The sequence below is a fragment of the Verruconis gallopava genome, assembly GCF_000836295.1.
Source record: "Verruconis gallopava strain CBS 43764 unplaced genomic scaffold supercont1.6, whole genome shotgun sequence".
Taxonomy (NCBI): Eukaryota; Fungi; Ascomycota; class Dothideomycetes; order Venturiales; family Sympoventuriaceae; genus Verruconis; species Verruconis gallopava.
In genome coordinates, this window is record NW_015622142.1 from 304,484 (window position 1) to 319,861 (window position 15,378).

Sequence of the window (15,378 nt, forward strand, 5' to 3'; positions counted from 1 at the left end):
AATGGTTTCATTACAGAGCCATTGTACGCGGCAGAGCAATCAAATGCATTAGAGAGGGCTTAAAGTTCTTTCATTGTTTCTTTAGCCAAATAATGAATGTGATTATGCTCAAAGCGTTGTGTGCTTCAGCTTTTGAACTTTGCTGCACTGGCACCAATCAAATACATTCGAATAGAAATATTCTTCTTGAATAAGAATTGTGTGGCATTTTTGTATTACGTTGCAAAATGTAAAAATTCAAATTTTATATGATGAGGTCTTCAAAACACAAGAATCTAAACAAGCCTTGGCATGAAGTCGCAAATGTATCAACTACGCTGTGGCCGATGTGAAGATGTTGGAGTCCTTATAGCGTCTACCACGTCTGTATCCAAAGGCCTTAGCATATATTTTGAACTCCACCAACGCCGCCGCTAAATGTTGAATGCGGAATGATCCACGCAATGTACGGGTATTTTACTTCGTTGAGAACCACATCAGATCGTATATGTGACTCACCCACAATGATCTGCTAGCATAATTCCTTCTATTCTAGTTGCCCTTTTTTCCTTTCGCACGTTCCCTCTCTCTCTTGGCATAAATTTCCGCAGTGAACGGGTCTTCAAACTTCAGGGCGATCCAGTATGCGACAAACACCTCCAATGTCAACAATATTCCTGCGGGCTTGCCGAACCACAAGGCTGTACCCAAGAAGCTCATTGTACTACCCCAGTACATTGGTGACTTGGTAACGTTGAAAGGGAAACCTGTCACCATTTCATCCATCAATATGCCGAAGTAGTCGCCAAGATAAGTACCCGTGACACCGAGAGCCCACATGCTGCTGAGGACAAGGACATTGCCACTAGCAAATAGGGCACCAGCAAGAGGCTTTGTAAGTGGCGATTCTGTGAGGAGCGGGAGCGAAGGTTGGTCGCGCAGAGCGCGTTCGAAGCTATCAATATATGAGCGGCGCCGCAAATTAGGTGGAGAGTGGTTCAGACAGTGTGTCACGGAATATACCGATTGAGAAGATCGTCACCGCTAGGGCATAACAACCGTAATATGCGTTGCCTCCAAAAAGCCTCGTGATGACCTTGTTGTGATACTCTGAATTCCATTAGATACTTCCGAAAGTCGCCAAAGCTGCTTAAGCTGTCACCTTGTCTAGCTGCAATACTGCAAGACATTTAGCATACGCACAAAAATGCCACGATCGTGTTGAATATACTTCCAAAATGTCGGGTTGAATGCAATGGCTCCTGCAGCAACTAGCCGAAAGCTCAGCACATCCGGATTGCGACATCGACAGCACCATCTTACCCCATAGACTCTGCTTGCTCAAGTCGACATAACTTAGTAATTCGGATGCCATTGTAAACAATTTTTGTGCAGATCGATGAACGCTAGAACCTCATCGATGCGCAGCGCGAAAGGAGAGAAAGTCGGTTGTTCCCCAGGCTCACAAGTTCTGATGTCACGAATTTGCACGTGCTGGACCCACTTTACAACACTCCACCCCCATAAGCACACCTGGCTACATATCTTTCCATAGACCTTGCTACAGGTACCGACACGTAGGGGCAAAAGAGGAAATTTGCATTCTCCATCTATAATATATCATGAGCAATGGGGCACAGATTCGATGAAAGAATTGTGTTTCTCTCCAAGGGTTTTTCAAGTGTTATTAAACCTTTGGTAGGATGACAAGAAGTATTTCTAGGCATCGGCTCGAGAGATAATGGTTCAGAGCCTGACTACATCTATTAACGATGGAACACCGGTGCGATGCGATACAATGCCAATGCTAAACGAGCATCATCTTTCAGATCGAGCATATCTGCATGGACGAAGATGGCCCTAGCACAGTTGATCAAGTCAAAACGACGGGCAAGATATTCAGCCGTTTCAGCGTTTCATCACCGAAAAGACAGAAGCATGCGGAAATGGCCAGACAGCACACCTGATAGCGGAGGGTAGTACGTCGTTCCCGTTTAGCTGGAAAAGATCGTACATCTGTTCATAATGATATTGTGAAACCCAATTTCGAACAATGCAGGAACAGACTCTAGGAGGACTACACAGTTGAACTCGTAGTATGAGTTTTTTGCTTCGCAAGAAAGCAGTTGCTGTTATCACCACCAGAATCCACTCCCAATCGAGTAGTCGATGATCATCACACCTACAGAATTGATCGTTGGACGGACACATGGTCGCATGTCACTCCAGCCTATACGACTCAACTATCGAAATTTCATCAAAGCAAGCTTATGGGAATCTGTTGAGATTCTTTGAAGGTAAAAGGACGAGTTGGCTGGCCTCGTGGTTTGCGACAAACTTTCGTGTGTTTTACGAAAGCGTGTACATACTTTTTCATCTATTCCAAATGATGCTTGAGATATCTGCAAGAACGTCCGATTCCTCTTCCTGAAAACACTGTTCTAGACACCTTTTGGCCTTCCTCCGTCGAACGTATGTTCTGGAGAATGGATTATGGTCTCGATAGCCCTGTAATGAAACATGCAAAAACTGACTCGGATAATATCAGCTCACGAAAATATCATACAAGGTACAAGAAGAACAATCCATAATATCTTTTCTCCTCTGGGCTTTATATGACGAACACTTATAATCTTATCAAAATGTTCTCTACGCGAACGACGAGAAAGGAGTTAATATATTTATCCCTTTGCTGTTTATATTATGGTTCTTCAAAGTTCGAACGATATAATTATACATGCTCCATGCTTGTTGCTCGCCAGGGACAGAAATTGCCGTTAAAAAATTGGTCGCATTCGACGAGGCTATATGGAGGCAATAGACCCTAAACGTTTATCCACGAATAGATGTTTTAATGTACGCCGAGAATAAAGCTGAACAAAGGGCAGCCACAGCCGCATGCGAAGGTCCCCAATATCTGCAGGCTGTTCACTTTCATTCTATCGCAGCTTCACCTACTCAGCCATATCAAGAAATCAATTATAAGATTGACATGGCGATTTGATCTAGGGCAGAGTAGCCGCAATATATTCAGTTTTAGGATAATTTGGTTCGTTAACATATACTGAACCTCATGCCATCTCGATAACGGGTGAAATTAGAAGAGCTGTGATCTCTGCATCGTCATGTACTCGTCGTTTTCCTCTCGTGTACAGAGGTATTTCAAAAGCGAAGTATGCTCGTTGTTGCCCTTTGCCGTATAGACGTTACGTCTTGTGAAAATGCATCGTAGATCATTCCTTTGACGTGTCTCGATCGTAGTTTGTTAGCATTTCGTTCCCCAAATCCATCAAACTCGTGTAGAATTCACTACAATCCGTTTGTTTGGCATGAGAAAGCACCACCGAAGCTTCCTGCATGATACCCGTCGACTATGGCCTGAACTGACGCATAGGTGCCAGGTCCTAGAAAGAAGAGCCCGATGCCAATGAGCCCTACATTGAAGGCGAAACCGAGCCAACCTCGGATGCCCCTTGCCTTGTAGAATCCTTTGCCAAAGTCTGCCTGTCGCATGCGAATATACGCTACGCCCCAGAAGATGAAGCCGAAGAAGGAATCGAAAAGCGCACTCATTAGTGAAAGGAGGTCGGAGAAGAAGGGAATAACCTCAGCGATGATGAACGCAACAACCCAGGTCACGGCCAGAATGCCCGCCCAAGCACCCCAACCGAGAACTGTGTGATCGCTCATGTGCCTAGAGCCTTTGAAGATGTTGAAGAACACGAATCGAGCGGTTACTGATGCGTATAGGACTCCCAAGAAGATAAGAGTTGGGATCATGAAGCTGAACGACACCTTCTTGTAGACTTCGTTGCCAAGAGAGCCGAAGGCGGGAGCGGTCATGTAATTTGTGCCGGTGTACGCATAAATGACGGCGCCAACAAGCCCAAAGACAATTACTTCGCAGATGGTAACGGCCCACAAAGCCTTTGGAAAATCTCGTGGGTTCTTCATCTCGGCGATGAACGACGGAAGCGTAATCTGCCCGATGAAGGTGTAACTAATGTTCATGAACGCATTCAAGCCACTAACGAAGCTTGTTCCGGCTAGAGGTATGGCAAGGACTTGGATTTCGCCAGCGTCTGGATATCCGGTCGGGTGATCTTCGATGCCAGCGAAGATGGTTGCGAGAAGCACTGAAATGAAAGTGAATAAAGCCGAAAAAAGCGCGAGTTTGGCAAGGGCTGAAAATGTCCTAGGAAGTGAGCACACCCACGAGATGAGAGCCATGATGGCGGAGAAGCCAACGGTGCAAACGCTGTGACTTGTGATGGTGTTGAGATACTTGGCGCCGACTAGGCAATGAAAGCCTTGTCCCATGTAAGTTGTGTGGCATAACAACGTGAGGGAGAGACTCGATCTCACCTTGAATGAAAGTGTTGTTCAAGCAGAACATGACCGCGGTAAAGTACCAGGCCCATTTGTGGTTCCAGAAAAGCATTTGACCAATGTCACAAGCATCCTTGACCTCAGGATGTCTCAAGCAAAATTCCCACAGAATCAGGGAAGTGTATAGCACCAGACCAGCTACAACCACAGTCAAGATTAACCCCGGAACTAGTCCCAGGACTGAGTAAGACCAGGGAAACGACATGATAGCCAAGCATATGTACTCAGAGAAGAGCAAAAAAGCAGTCTAGGATGGCATTAGATGTGGATTGATATACAATAAGCGCGAATCTCATGATATCTCAAGCATAGAGCAGGAGCACAAGGAGGACTGGGTTCACTAAATCTTACTTTCTGCCAGCTACAAGTACGGTACTTGATCGCATTATCCTTCTCCATCTCGATTTGTTGCCCAATGCTCACGGTCGAATCAGTGTCCGAGGCGGCATGGGACTTCCCGTCAATTCTGCTCATACGACGAGGAGGATCACCACCCATTTCAACGTCGCCATCAACGTCCTTTTTCTCTTCTCCATACATCTGAGGAGAAGTGCCATCGATGGGGTCTTTCTCGACGGAGGTCTGCGTCATGCGCTGGGCAATGTTGCTCAACGCCATTTTATTGAGCGCAGGAACTGAATGAAGGGACAAAAATAGTAGTGAGGACGACGGCGAATGACTGTCTGCATCAAGCTGCTTTGGATTCCTTCGTGACGAGATGCAAGGCTGAGGAATAATCACGAAAGTCTGTTCCAAGCGGAGAGAACGCACCTTCGGAAGATGGTGAGATGGAAAGGATTTACAGGGTGCATGAACGCCTTTTAAAGAAAGTCGATGGCAACCTAGAGAGAGCTTAGAGTAGCGTCCAAGTGATCGTCGGTTGTGCAGTGCTCCCGCAAGTGTTTGCCCAGCATGTCACGGAGGTTGCAAGCATGTTCGGCAGTCTACATTTGGCGATGATGTAGGTGATCCACTCCCGCGGTCGAGAATTGCGTGCTAGGATCCACGCGCGACCGGCAAACGTGCTGGTCAGGAGTAAATGTACCAGAGTTTGACTGATTACGGTGATTACTACCAGGCATTGTCATTCGCACAGTCCAAGGTCCGGGGCAATGCGGCTCGCTCGTCGAATGGGTCAGGAGAACAGAGTTCAAGGCGGGGTTTATTCCTACGCTTGTCGCTTTAGCCCTGCACGATCTGCACGATGACCGCACCTTTTCTCAAGACAAGCAAGCGGCTGAGAATCTCTTGCCATCTCTTAAATCCCTCCATGTAGGCCTTCCCTAGCCCATGTCTTCACGGTACTGCTACTATAGCTGTTAGGGGCGAAAAGATTTCTCCTAGTCTCTCGGCGTCGCCCCGTCAAGGCCTTGTTCAACGGAAAAAGCGATGCGTAGATGGCCAAAGTTATGTCATCGTATTCTTAAAAATGCATGCATCATCGTAAATTTTCTCTTTTGCCTCTGGTCCCTTGTTGGCCAACCACATTGGCAAATGCTTGACTCGCGTATTTGCCTCGTGGATCTGCCGTACTATCCGGTAGAATCCTCGCAGCCTGCAGCAATTAGTCGCCCGTTCAGATGCTCGTTCTGCAGCGCTGGACCCTCCCACGATGCCAAATCCTGTGATGATCTCGGTGTTGGGTCAATCCCCCAGAGCATGGAGTCATGCTTTTGAGCACACCAGGGTCCTTAGCAGAGCCAGTTATCAAGATCGAAACAAGTTCTATGAAGTATAACGGGGAAGCGCCACCTGTCCTTCAACTTCGATGTTTCTGACTGCCGTAGGCTGGTGAAGCCTTGGGAAGTGAAATGTGTTCGTCTTCCACGACATGGCAATTTACACGTCAACTGCGCCAAGTACTGCAAGTCATCGAGCAAATGCTCCTACACTAACGTGAAAAGATATCTTTCCCGATCGTCCAAATCTTCGTACAGTTCTGCATCAATGTTTGTCCCGCAAAAGACCTCGAGAAGGTTTGGCGGGCATGCTTCCCCAACAAACTCTAGAAAACCTATCCTCTGAAAGGTACCTGTTTTTCCGGTTGGCGTAATGATTAGACAATGCACGTTGGTTCCCGCCGATAGCTGTATATTTTTAAACGATTGCGTAGCTGGCTTGTTCGATGTCGAGAGGCTGATGTTGATTGTTGTCGATTTCTGATCTCGAGCCTCAGTTTGCCTGACATCGTGTCCGGCAAGCAGAAGATAGATTTCCCTTTTGGTCATATTTGCGGAGATGCCGCTGCCACCATCGTCAAAGGTCATCACTACCTGATTGCCACAGCGCAAGACGTGCTGACCAATGCTAAGAACCAGAAGCGAGTCAAATTGCCCAGTGTCAGATGGCCGGGCAATATATTTGCTAGTTGAGAGTATTCCGCGGCACAATGAAGCCCATATATTTGCGCTAGCGGATTCTATGGACACGAAGCCATCATTCCTAGCATCTTGTATCACGTCTACTCGTTCAAGTTCAGCAAGACTGGCCCATTTCCCTTCGCCATAATTCCAAAAGCAGAGATTCGTGAAGTCCCCATCAACAGAGAGCCATGACCAAGACGGAAAATTGTTCTTAAGCCGCCTAAGCGAAGTTTTCGTGAACCACATTATGTCGGGAATGAAATGTGGACGCCAGTGCCCACAAACATATTCATGAGGCCCCAGGTTCGTCAGATGACAGACTGCACGAGCTAAGCCGGCGATTGCGACCGGTCGATCTGTCACAAACGTGAGCATGGCTCTCGAATATGAGCCGACAAGTCGGGTCCACAGGCGAAAACGACCGATTATATCAGCTGGTTGCCCACCAATAGACTTGCAAGCTGGTGATTTGCGGAAGGTTAGGGTTGTTCGAGGCGATATATAGAGGTTGTCTGGGACGCTCTCCGACGTTATGAGCTCTGCGCATTCCCAATGGACTTGGCTCTCGCTGAAGTGGATGACCCTGGGGGCAAGAAATCGCTCTTGCACGACCCAGGCGCGCTTTTTCAGGGGTGCAAGTTCGACCTCGTCGAGCCACGAAGGAGAAAAGCAAAGATACTCTTGGTACCCTGTTCTTTCTGGGCCTCGCATTCTGAAGTGGTGATACGCAGCCGCGTCTCTGTCGCGGAAGAGACCGCCAGCACCGTTTTGCGACGCGTCTGCCGAGATATTGATGTAACAATTGGTATATATTTGAGCCATTTTCGCAGACTCTCGCAGCCAGTCTTCTTCGCTGTCCTGTATTATGCACAGCGCATCTATCCAGATGTACTCCAGACCAAGTCTTAAAGTGACTTCTATTGCATTCTGGAAAGTCAAGGGTAGATCTTGCCAGGATATTCGCTTCTCATAATTGGATACATTGCTCCGTAATAGTTGCAGCAGCGGCCTTCCCCCCCAGCAGTGACTGAGGGTTGCATATCTACATCCGCGCAGAGTAGTGGACGTATTAATTAAGCAGACATTGGGATCATCATTACAATTTGATATCTTGAGCAAACGCGATGGAAGTTCTTGGGCAGCTCCTGTTAACGAAGGCCATATGTTGCATGTTAGGTGGTTGCCACATTGAAGCAGCCACGCCGTTATCTTCTTGAAGGTCTCTTCAGATCTCGTGTTGTGACTTGTAAGTGGTTTAAAATCAATTTTCTCTTGATATGCTGCCGCGGGTTAAAGAAGCTCGATGGAGGGGAAGGAGTGTCTTACATGTGACGGGCTCGAAACAAATCAGCTTGGGGTCGCCTACAGGACCCTGGGGTCTGTTTGCTGAAGAAAATTCTAGGTCCGAAGCAATGATGTATAGGTCGGACTCGTGCCGGTTTGGGTTTGATTTGTGAATTGGGTGCTGGATCTCCCATGATCGCAAAATGGACACCTTGGTCCATGACTTTCGAGCACCTGCTTTCAAGGCTTTGTGCCAAATAAGAGAGCAAAATAGACACCCCAGCGACGCACACAAATCTAACTCTTCTTTGTTTCGAATCCAAGGCGCTGAATCTCTTCGCTTTTCACTGTCTAAATGACTATCAAAAAATGAGCGGCAGCTCTCGCAAAGTTCGCCTTGCCCCACTTTAGGGGCAACTGCAGAGAGATGAGTACTATTGTTAGCACCATGATGGGCTGTTGAAGGAACGTCCATGTTGTTGCCTACTGTGGCCAGATAGAAATATTCGAGCTCAGGCTCGAGTAGACGTTTGGTGGGTTTTAACTTCTCACGCGTTGTGCAAGTTTCCTGAGATCTGTGTAATTCACGATGCAAACGCAAGAAAACGTCCTTTTACTCTTCTGCTCCAAAAAAGCAGAGAGCTGCTAGCATCATGAACTCGTTAGGACTGAAAATTGCTACGTCGACAAGCTTGACATCGGCGGGGCAACAATGTTGCCTGCTCTTGACGTGTGACCTCGTAGCCAAGGTTGCCGATGATTGGCGTTTGCTCTTTCTACATGGCACGGCATCAGTTTGGGTTGTTTATACTAAGATGTCTTCGGTTTCTACAAGAATTGGCAGGGATAGGGTGAAAGCAAGCTGAGGTAGCTCCTCCAATTTCGAATAAGCAAATCTGACGTACACACTATCGTTTGTCAAATCCCGAAGGACATCTTGGCGACATGATATCGTGATGCAAGTGTACGTGTCCTCTTCCGTTCAGAGCTGTTCTACACCACACAGCCACTTCGCTATCTGCTCAACATGTTTTAAAGAACACACCTAACCTGCCTGACCGCATATTTAGGTGTAGGTCGGATGTGACTTTGCTCGACCTTGACTCCCACTGCACACACAGCTAGCCTTTCGTCTTTGGGTAAAAGTGACTGAAACCTCACAATGGTCTCCCGTACGTCAAGTTAGAAAAATACACTCATCTTGAATCTCATATTTGAGGCACATGAAAGCATCCAAGGCCACAGGCATAAATGTCGACGAAACTGATCGAATGTTGATGGAGCCTTACGGTTCGAACCAACGCCTCCCGATGCTTGTAAAGGTGGAGTCAGTGGGGAACGGTGGTATCCACACTGAAGCCACACAAGACCAAGATTACAAAGTACAGCCCCAGGAGGGCTTAGCTGAGACCGCAGACTTTGCGAGCCCACACGGCTGGGTTGATTACACCTCAGCCTGGTCGCACCATACAAGGCATGGCTTTATGGCTTCCTCACGCGGTTTTGGGGGGGAGTGCTGGAGCTTACAAAACGTGGAAATGCAGTCGAACAAAGTTCAAAGCTCAAGAAGTAATGAGTTAGATATTAGGTATTACGTGCTAGTGCAGATACGTTTTGCCTTGAGCTGCTGATAGAGTACACCTTTTCATAGACTTATGTTCTGCAACCCCAAGATTTTTAGATCATACAAGCCTTGAATTTCCAACAAGGAAGTTGCAATGTTCAATCAGAGAGCGAGGACGGCCATCAAACCAGCCACACCAGCAAGTCCACCAGCTACGACCTGAGTTGGAAGAGCTGCCAGACCCGAGGACGAGGAGCTTGTTGCGTGGGCGGCGGACTGCGACGAAGCGCTAGCGCTGGTGGTAGATGACTCGCTTGAACTCTCCGTCAATGTCGTTGAAGCGGCAGCGCTAGTGATCTTAGCAGTTGAGTTGGACGAGCCTGTCACGGTCGCGTTGGTGGACGCAACCGAGGTAGCCACTACGTTGCCAGCTTCACCAGCCGAGATGAAGTAGCTCTGAACGTCGGTTGGGAGGGATGAAAACCAAGCCGGGGTGCCAGTCAAGAACTCAGAGGAGACTTCGCTGGCAACGGCCGCAGGGTTCGTGATTGCAATGGCCTGGAGGGAAGAGGGCAAGACCGAGAAGACCGCGAGAGACGCGGAGAGGCTAGAGTAAAGGTCAGCGATCAGAAACTAGCTGGGAGCGGACAAACACGTACGGATCAACCGAAGCCTCACGCTTTTGAAGGTTTGGCGAAGCAGCAACAGCGCCAGCAAGTGCGAGAACAGCTGCGGTCTTCATTTTTGCTTTCGATCGACGGATTCCACGCGGAATGGGAGCGGATGGGTACAATTGGCAAGTGTCGAAACCGAAGACAGATGAGCCGTACGTGTAGATGTTCCACCTTGGAAGAGGGAGTGCGGCCGCCGCGAGCACAGATTTCACAAGTTATATACGCGTTGCCCAAGGGGTTTTCCGCGCAAAGACCCAATGGAAGCTTGGGCCCTGCTTGTGGTCCAGGCCAGGCGTGCTGTTCCCGCCCCCAGCCCTGTGGTTGGTGGACCGGCGAGATTCGAACCGCGCTACGCCCCCTTTTGGTCAAGGCCGTGATGCATGGGAGCATTGAATGGCCTGGATCCTTCGGGGTGGATCGACCCATCGAAACGCTGAGCCAGGCAGGGCTATGCTGCAGCTTACGTCGGCATTCAACGTCGCGCGCACGCAATCAGGCGGAATCGAGCAAGAGGCTTTTATTCTGATCAATACGAAGCTTTGTTAGCGTCCGTTTGCATGAACTAGATCGAGCCTGCAGTCTCTGTGTTCAGACCAGAAGGACGACGACGACGAGGACGAACCCAGTACGGAAACTAGGCGACCCGGAAATGACTAGACGCTGTGACATGTCCTGTCCGGGAAAAGGCCCTTCTTGAATCTGGGGTAATGGCGTATTGAATTATGAACCGTGTGGCGAGCAACCAAGGCCACCCGAACAGGCGTCGTCCGTTGGCTGGATCCGAGGATAACTTACGAAATGTAATGTGAAAGCGAGGGCCAGAGAAGACAGTGCGTCGTAACCTACCACCGAAACGATGCCCTCCGTTCTTCGTAGACGAATGCAAAGACCATACCCTAGTCTGTCGTTTCAAATATCTGCAGAAGGGAACAGCATAGAAATGCATGGCTGTCAGCATGCTAAGAACGGACAGTACGTACCGGCCATTTGTGCTGATTCCCATCGTGACACCGTCTATGCTCTTTGTTCTTACACTGAGATTGCGAGCCCCCCTCACGTGAATATGATCCGCTGCGGAAAGTTCAGATTTATGAACAATTCAATGCGGCTCATCACATGTCAAAGTATCTTTGCGCTGGAGGAAGCGACGGTGCGCTGTTTGTGTGACATCGGATCCTAACATATCTTAGACTAGTAGTCGGGTCCACGTTTAGACGCTAATTCGTGCAAATACCTGCATATTCTCCTTATGCGTTTGACTCCTGTAATTTAAAGTTTGGAGTAGGTCCGGGTAACTTTATCTGTACGTCTCAATCTCAAAGCTACGGTAATCACGATGCACCTTGACCAGCACAGGAACAAACCCGAGCGATGAAGAGTGAAACGCGTTGCTCTTGTCTGGTCTTTGGGATCCTTTCTGATCTAGCCTTGATCTCGAGTAATTGCTAATATATTGATCTGCGGAGCTTTTGAGCCAAGGTCATATTATCGCTATGCAAACGCAATGGCATTTCTATCTGATGTTCTGGATTCCAATTTCCCCATGCCATCGGCTGTTTCTTTAGAAGCAACAAATCGAAGACCATTGCCATTCGATGTCTATCTAGACGTTGAGGTCCAACCTTCATTTAGGACAGAAAATGAGCACAGGTATGTAACATGAGAAAAGACAATCATTCATTGGTGTTTATATATCCATGTGCGATTCCATATCATGATAGCCGATTGTGAGTCCCATTGTTTGGCCTTATGGTGAGGACGAGTCCTTTGTTGCTTTTGGACCTCGAAACTCACTAGCAGATAATAGTGAATATTGCATTATCTCCTTAAATCTACACAATGAGGGTTTGATAGTCCAGCAAACTTATATTTTCACAGCATATCGTACGTAACTTATGTTTTGAAATGACAATGTGTGAGGAAAAGGCTTGACAATGGATACTTGTAGCTGAGCTTTAGACGGAGCAAAAACGTTAAAGACTATTCCCATCGTTTTCAACTATCCATTAGGATTTACAGCCACCGCAATAGTTCGCACACGCAATGCTATAGATCGGTGGTGATGCCCGCTTAATTAAGCTGCTGGCTGACGAATAGTACTTATGCCTTACTGCCTAAGGTGCAAAGCTCGGCTCTCCCAGCATTATGTTTCGTATCGTAATATCATGCCACTTTATCCGGAGTGCTTTCGCAGGCCCAATATGGAACCGGAAGTATTGACAAAGGTCGAACAGATCGATCCTGTCGCAGATGAGGAGTCCAAGGAGGGCGTGATTCTTACAGAGAGCACACCATCACCTCAACATGATCTTGGTGGACTGGATGAAGATGACGATGAAGAAGATAGCCTTTCCCTGTATGAAGGACTTCTAGATGCAGAAGATGAGCCTTATGATCATGTTCGAGGTGAGTTGAAAGTTCGAGCCTACGCTTTAAGGACCTAACAAAATTCTCCAGCCCAGGATGTGTGCACACCTGAGGAGGCAAAGCAGTTCCGCCAAAGGCTACGCGAAGTTGGCCTTGAAGCATTCGTATCAGAAACCCTGGGCAAGGAGACGGTCAGCGTACAGAAGCTCATGACAGCGTTTGGCGTTCGCATTCCACAATGGGTAGCCGACTCGCCACCGGAGCTCTGTTACCGTGTTCTTGGAATGGCGATGGTGAGAGAGCTGCAGAAGCGTCAGAGGCTCCCAGAATACCAGACGATCGACGATGCTGCAAAGCTACTTAATGCGTCCAAGAAAATTATGGTCGTTACAGGAGCGGGTGTCTCGACAAGTCTTGGCATTCCAGATTTCCGATCAAAGTCCACAGGTTTCTATTCCAAGTTGCAAGCACGTGGGTTTCAAGAACCGGAAGAAGTGTTTGACCTCCAGACCTTTGACGAAGACCCATCGTTGTTCTATTCGCTTGCAGGAGACATCCTTCCAGACCTGAACAAATGGACCCCTACCCATCAGTTTATACGGATCATTCAGGACAAGGGAAAGTTGTTGCGCAACTACACGCAAAACATCGACAACATTGAGAGCCACGCTGGAATTCTGCCTTCGAAACTCATCCAGTGCCACGGCTCTTGGGCACACGCCACGTGCCGGAAATGCGGATACAAAGTTCCCGGAGAGGAGATCTTCGAGAACATCAGAGCCAAGGAGGTTGCGACATGCAAGAGATGTGAGCAGACATTACGAGCACCTGGTGGCATAAAACGCAAGCGTACTCCGAACAGCTTTGACAAGCCGAAGAAGCGAGGTGATCCTAGCGATGACGATGATTCCGATGGGCAGTACGACATACCGGAGCCTGGTGTTATGAAAGTGAGATGCTACCTTTTACATGTATACTTCCTATAAAATCTATGCTAACTCAATTAGCCCGATATCACGTTCTTTGGCGAAAAGCTTCCAGATTTATTCTTCGACACGCTACAGCAACATGACCGAAACGAAGTAGATCTTGTCATTGTGATGGGCACTAGCATGAAGGTTGCACCAGTATCTGAAATTCCAAACTACCTACCGGCAAACGTGCCACAGATCTACATTTCAAGAGATGTGAGTTTCTTAAACGGACCTGCTACTGACATGTATGTACATTTACTGAATTTGCTAGCCTGTATATCACATCAATTTCGATATCAATTTGCTGGGCGACTGCGACACCATCGTCGCGGCTCTATGCGAGCGAGCGGGCTGGGATCTGAAGCACAACATGATACCCAGCGATTTGAAAGTTAAGATTTCTCCCCATGAGACACTCGAACACACGTACGTGGTGACAGCTGTGTCGTCCGGGAAGGAAGAGCCCAAGGAAGCGGATTCGCTCCAGAAAACGGAGGTTGCAGCTTAGAATATCGCCTGTTTCATCTTAATTGCACGACAAGCGAGCATTGAAGCGGAGTACGGTTAGGGGATGCATACGTTATACCCTCAGGCCACTAGCATTTCAGCACCGGTTCTGATAGAGTAGGATTGTCGGTTTCCCACCAGCGGCATCTGGAAAGTTGACGAGGTTTCGGTATTAGCGACTTGTCTTCTATGACTTACGACGAGTGGTGCAAGATCAGAGAGGAAAGCTTGAGTATCTTATATTGTCACGTTTATGGAATGGTACGAGAATCGCGAAGGGTAACAAGGACTCTTTATGCTTCCTAGGTGATGCTGGAATGTGTAGATGATGCTTGTTCTGATGATGTTCCTTTTGCTCCTACCTCGATGAGTTGCTCATGTTACGCACTCTCCATCGCGCCTCCATTAATGACTGCAGGATAGGCGCTTTCCCATTGTTCAGTTCTGTGCCATACTCAAGCTCTGCACACTCTCCTCGTCTTGACAACGAACCAGTCCGACCGTGGAAAAGGAATCAGATTTTAACGCAGCATCATCTCAAGCACGACAATTTTACCCCATTCAATTTCTGCATTTCGAGCAGCCGTGCAGCCATGGCCCGTCAATTCATCCCCTGCCTCGTCCTGGCACTCGGCCTCGCGGCCTCCGCACAAGCTAAGCACTCAGCTTCTTCAGGACTCGGTTTCCATCTCGAAACTCACGCTAATGTCCCCTTAGGATCATTCACAGGCTCCCTTGCCGAGACGCAGCCAACATTTCTCGTCGAGATGGCAGAGTCTATTACCGCCGATGGTGATGCGGCTGCTCTCACCTTGACCCGAACGAGGAGCGCGACATCCACACCAACGCCGATGGCAGGAGCTTGTGAGGGTGATGCGTTAAGAACAGCAACCACGGACCCGCCTTCTGATTCAACGACAATGATGTGGACGGCAGATGGGTTGCACGTGAATATCGAAACGGTCACATCCATCCAATCCACAACCATGGTGGTGGTAACGGCACATGACCTGCGAATGCATCACAATGCTGCTGGTAGGCTGGCTCCATTCTGGAAGGCCTGGTAACGTTGATTGCATGTCCGACAGATGGGACGACGGAGGGATGAGGGAGTGACATTCATATGGTGTACCATGAGAGTCAATCAGGCCGGGCTCACATGGAAAGCTCCAGTCACGGGATTTCTTCCCGTAATTGATTAGTATCGTCTTGAACAGTTGATTTCTTCACTGCTGTCTTTCAACCCTCCACACGTTCATCTTGTTCGTCATGCATGT

General features: G+C 48.2%; 6 protein-coding genes across 6 annotated transcripts; 1 reads left to right on the top strand and 5 right to left on the bottom strand.

Annotated features, from left to right (window-relative positions):
- Positions 1–180: 180 nt before the first annotated feature.
- PV09_02385 (uncharacterized protein) lies at positions 181–1,423 on the bottom strand. The gene is made up of 5 exons (XM_016355413.1): positions 1,303–1,423; positions 1,211–1,250; positions 1,142–1,158; positions 984–1,089; positions 181–934 (listed from the first exon to the last, which is right to left on the bottom strand). Exons 1-5 carry the CDS (start codon positions 1,352–1,354, stop codon positions 532–534), a joined length of 618 nt encoding a protein of 205 aa, XP_016216549.1. The 5' UTR covers positions 1,355–1,423; the 3' UTR covers positions 181–531.
- A 1,201-nt stretch (positions 1,424–2,624) lies between these two features.
- On the bottom strand, positions 2,625–5,322 carry PV09_02386 (uncharacterized protein). Its single transcript, XM_016355414.1, has 3 exons — positions 4,720–5,322; positions 4,345–4,615; positions 2,625–4,289 (listed from the first exon to the last, which is right to left on the bottom strand). Exons 1-3 carry the CDS (start codon positions 4,984–4,986, stop codon positions 3,289–3,291), a joined length of 1,539 nt encoding a protein of 512 aa, XP_016216550.1. The 5' UTR covers positions 4,987–5,322; the 3' UTR covers positions 2,625–3,288.
- Positions 5,323–6,254: 932 nt separating this feature from the next.
- Positions 6,255–7,553, bottom strand: PV09_02387 (uncharacterized protein; the record flags this gene model as incomplete). Its single annotated transcript, XM_016355415.1, has 1 exon — positions 6,255–7,553. One exon carries the CDS (start codon positions 7,551–7,553, stop codon positions 6,255–6,257), a length of 1,299 nt encoding a protein of 432 aa, XP_016216551.1.
- Positions 7,554–9,576: 2,023 nt separating this feature from the next.
- PV09_02388 (uncharacterized protein) lies at positions 9,577–10,465 on the bottom strand. The gene is made up of 2 exons (XM_016355416.1): positions 10,239–10,465; positions 9,577–10,186 (listed from the first exon to the last, which is right to left on the bottom strand). The coding sequence occupies exons 1-2, from the start codon at positions 10,319–10,321 to the stop codon at positions 9,742–9,744; spliced, it is 528 nt and encodes a 175-aa protein (XP_016216552.1). The 5' UTR covers positions 10,322–10,465; the 3' UTR covers positions 9,577–9,741.
- Positions 10,466–12,429: 1,964 nt separating this feature from the next.
- PV09_02389 (uncharacterized protein) lies at positions 12,430–15,309 on the top strand. The gene is made up of 4 exons (XM_016355417.1): positions 12,430–12,659; positions 12,711–13,570; positions 13,628–13,807; positions 13,866–15,309. Exons 1-4 carry the CDS (start codon positions 12,455–12,457, stop codon positions 14,100–14,102), a joined length of 1,482 nt encoding a protein of 493 aa, XP_016216553.1. The 5' UTR covers positions 12,430–12,454; the 3' UTR covers positions 14,103–15,309.
- On the bottom strand, positions 14,404–15,089 carry PV09_02390 (uncharacterized protein; the record flags this gene model as incomplete). The annotated part of the gene is made up of 2 exons (XM_016355418.1): positions 14,404–14,755; positions 14,803–15,089. The coding sequence occupies 2 exons, from the start codon at positions 15,087–15,089 to the stop codon at positions 14,623–14,625; spliced, it is 420 nt and encodes a 139-aa protein (XP_016216554.1). The 3' UTR covers positions 14,404–14,622.
- Positions 15,310–15,378: the final 69 nt, after the last annotated feature.

Excerpts from the sequence above, each read along its gene's own strand:
- PV09_02385 (XM_016355413.1), bottom strand. The coding sequence starts at position 1,354 with ATGGCATCCGAATTACTAAGTTATGTCGACTTGAGCAAGCAGAGTCTA. Across the intron at positions 1,251-1,302 it reads GAGCAAGCAGAGTCTATGGG|TTGCTGCAGGAGCCATTGCA; the intron begins GTAAGATGGTGC and ends GCTTTCGGCTAG. Across the intron at positions 935-983 it reads GGTATATTCCGTGACACACT|CTTCGAACGCGCTCTGCGCG; the intron begins GTCTGAACCACT and ends ATATATTGATAG.
- PV09_02388 (XM_016355416.1), bottom strand. The coding sequence starts at position 10,321 with ATGAAGACCGCAGCTGTTCTCGCACTTGCTGGCGCTGTTGCTGCTTCG. Across the intron at positions 10,187-10,238 it reads CGTGAGGCTTCGGTTGATCC|CCTCTCCGCGTCTCTCGCGG; the intron begins GTACGTGTTTGT and ends CCTTTACTCTAG.
- PV09_02386 (XM_016355414.1), bottom strand. The coding sequence starts at position 4,986 with ATGGCGTTGAGCAACATTGCCCAGCGCATGACGCAGACCTCCGTCGAG. Across the intron at positions 4,616-4,719 it reads GTACTTGTAGCTGGCAGAAA|ACTGCTTTTTTGCTCTTCTC; the intron begins GTAAGATTTAGT and ends ATGCCATCCTAG. Across the intron at positions 4,290-4,344 it reads GAACAACACTTTCATTCAAG|GCTTTCATTGCCTAGTCGGC; the intron begins GTGAGATCGAGT and ends ACATGGGACAAG.
- PV09_02389 (XM_016355417.1), top strand. The coding sequence starts at position 12,455 with ATGGAACCGGAAGTATTGACAAAGGTCGAACAGATCGATCCTGTCGCA. Across the intron at positions 13,571-13,627 it reads CGGAGCCTGGTGTTATGAAA|CCCGATATCACGTTCTTTGG; the intron begins GTGAGATGCTAC and ends TAACTCAATTAG. Across the intron at positions 13,808-13,865 it reads AGATCTACATTTCAAGAGAT|CCTGTATATCACATCAATTT; the intron begins GTGAGTTTCTTA and ends TGAATTTGCTAG.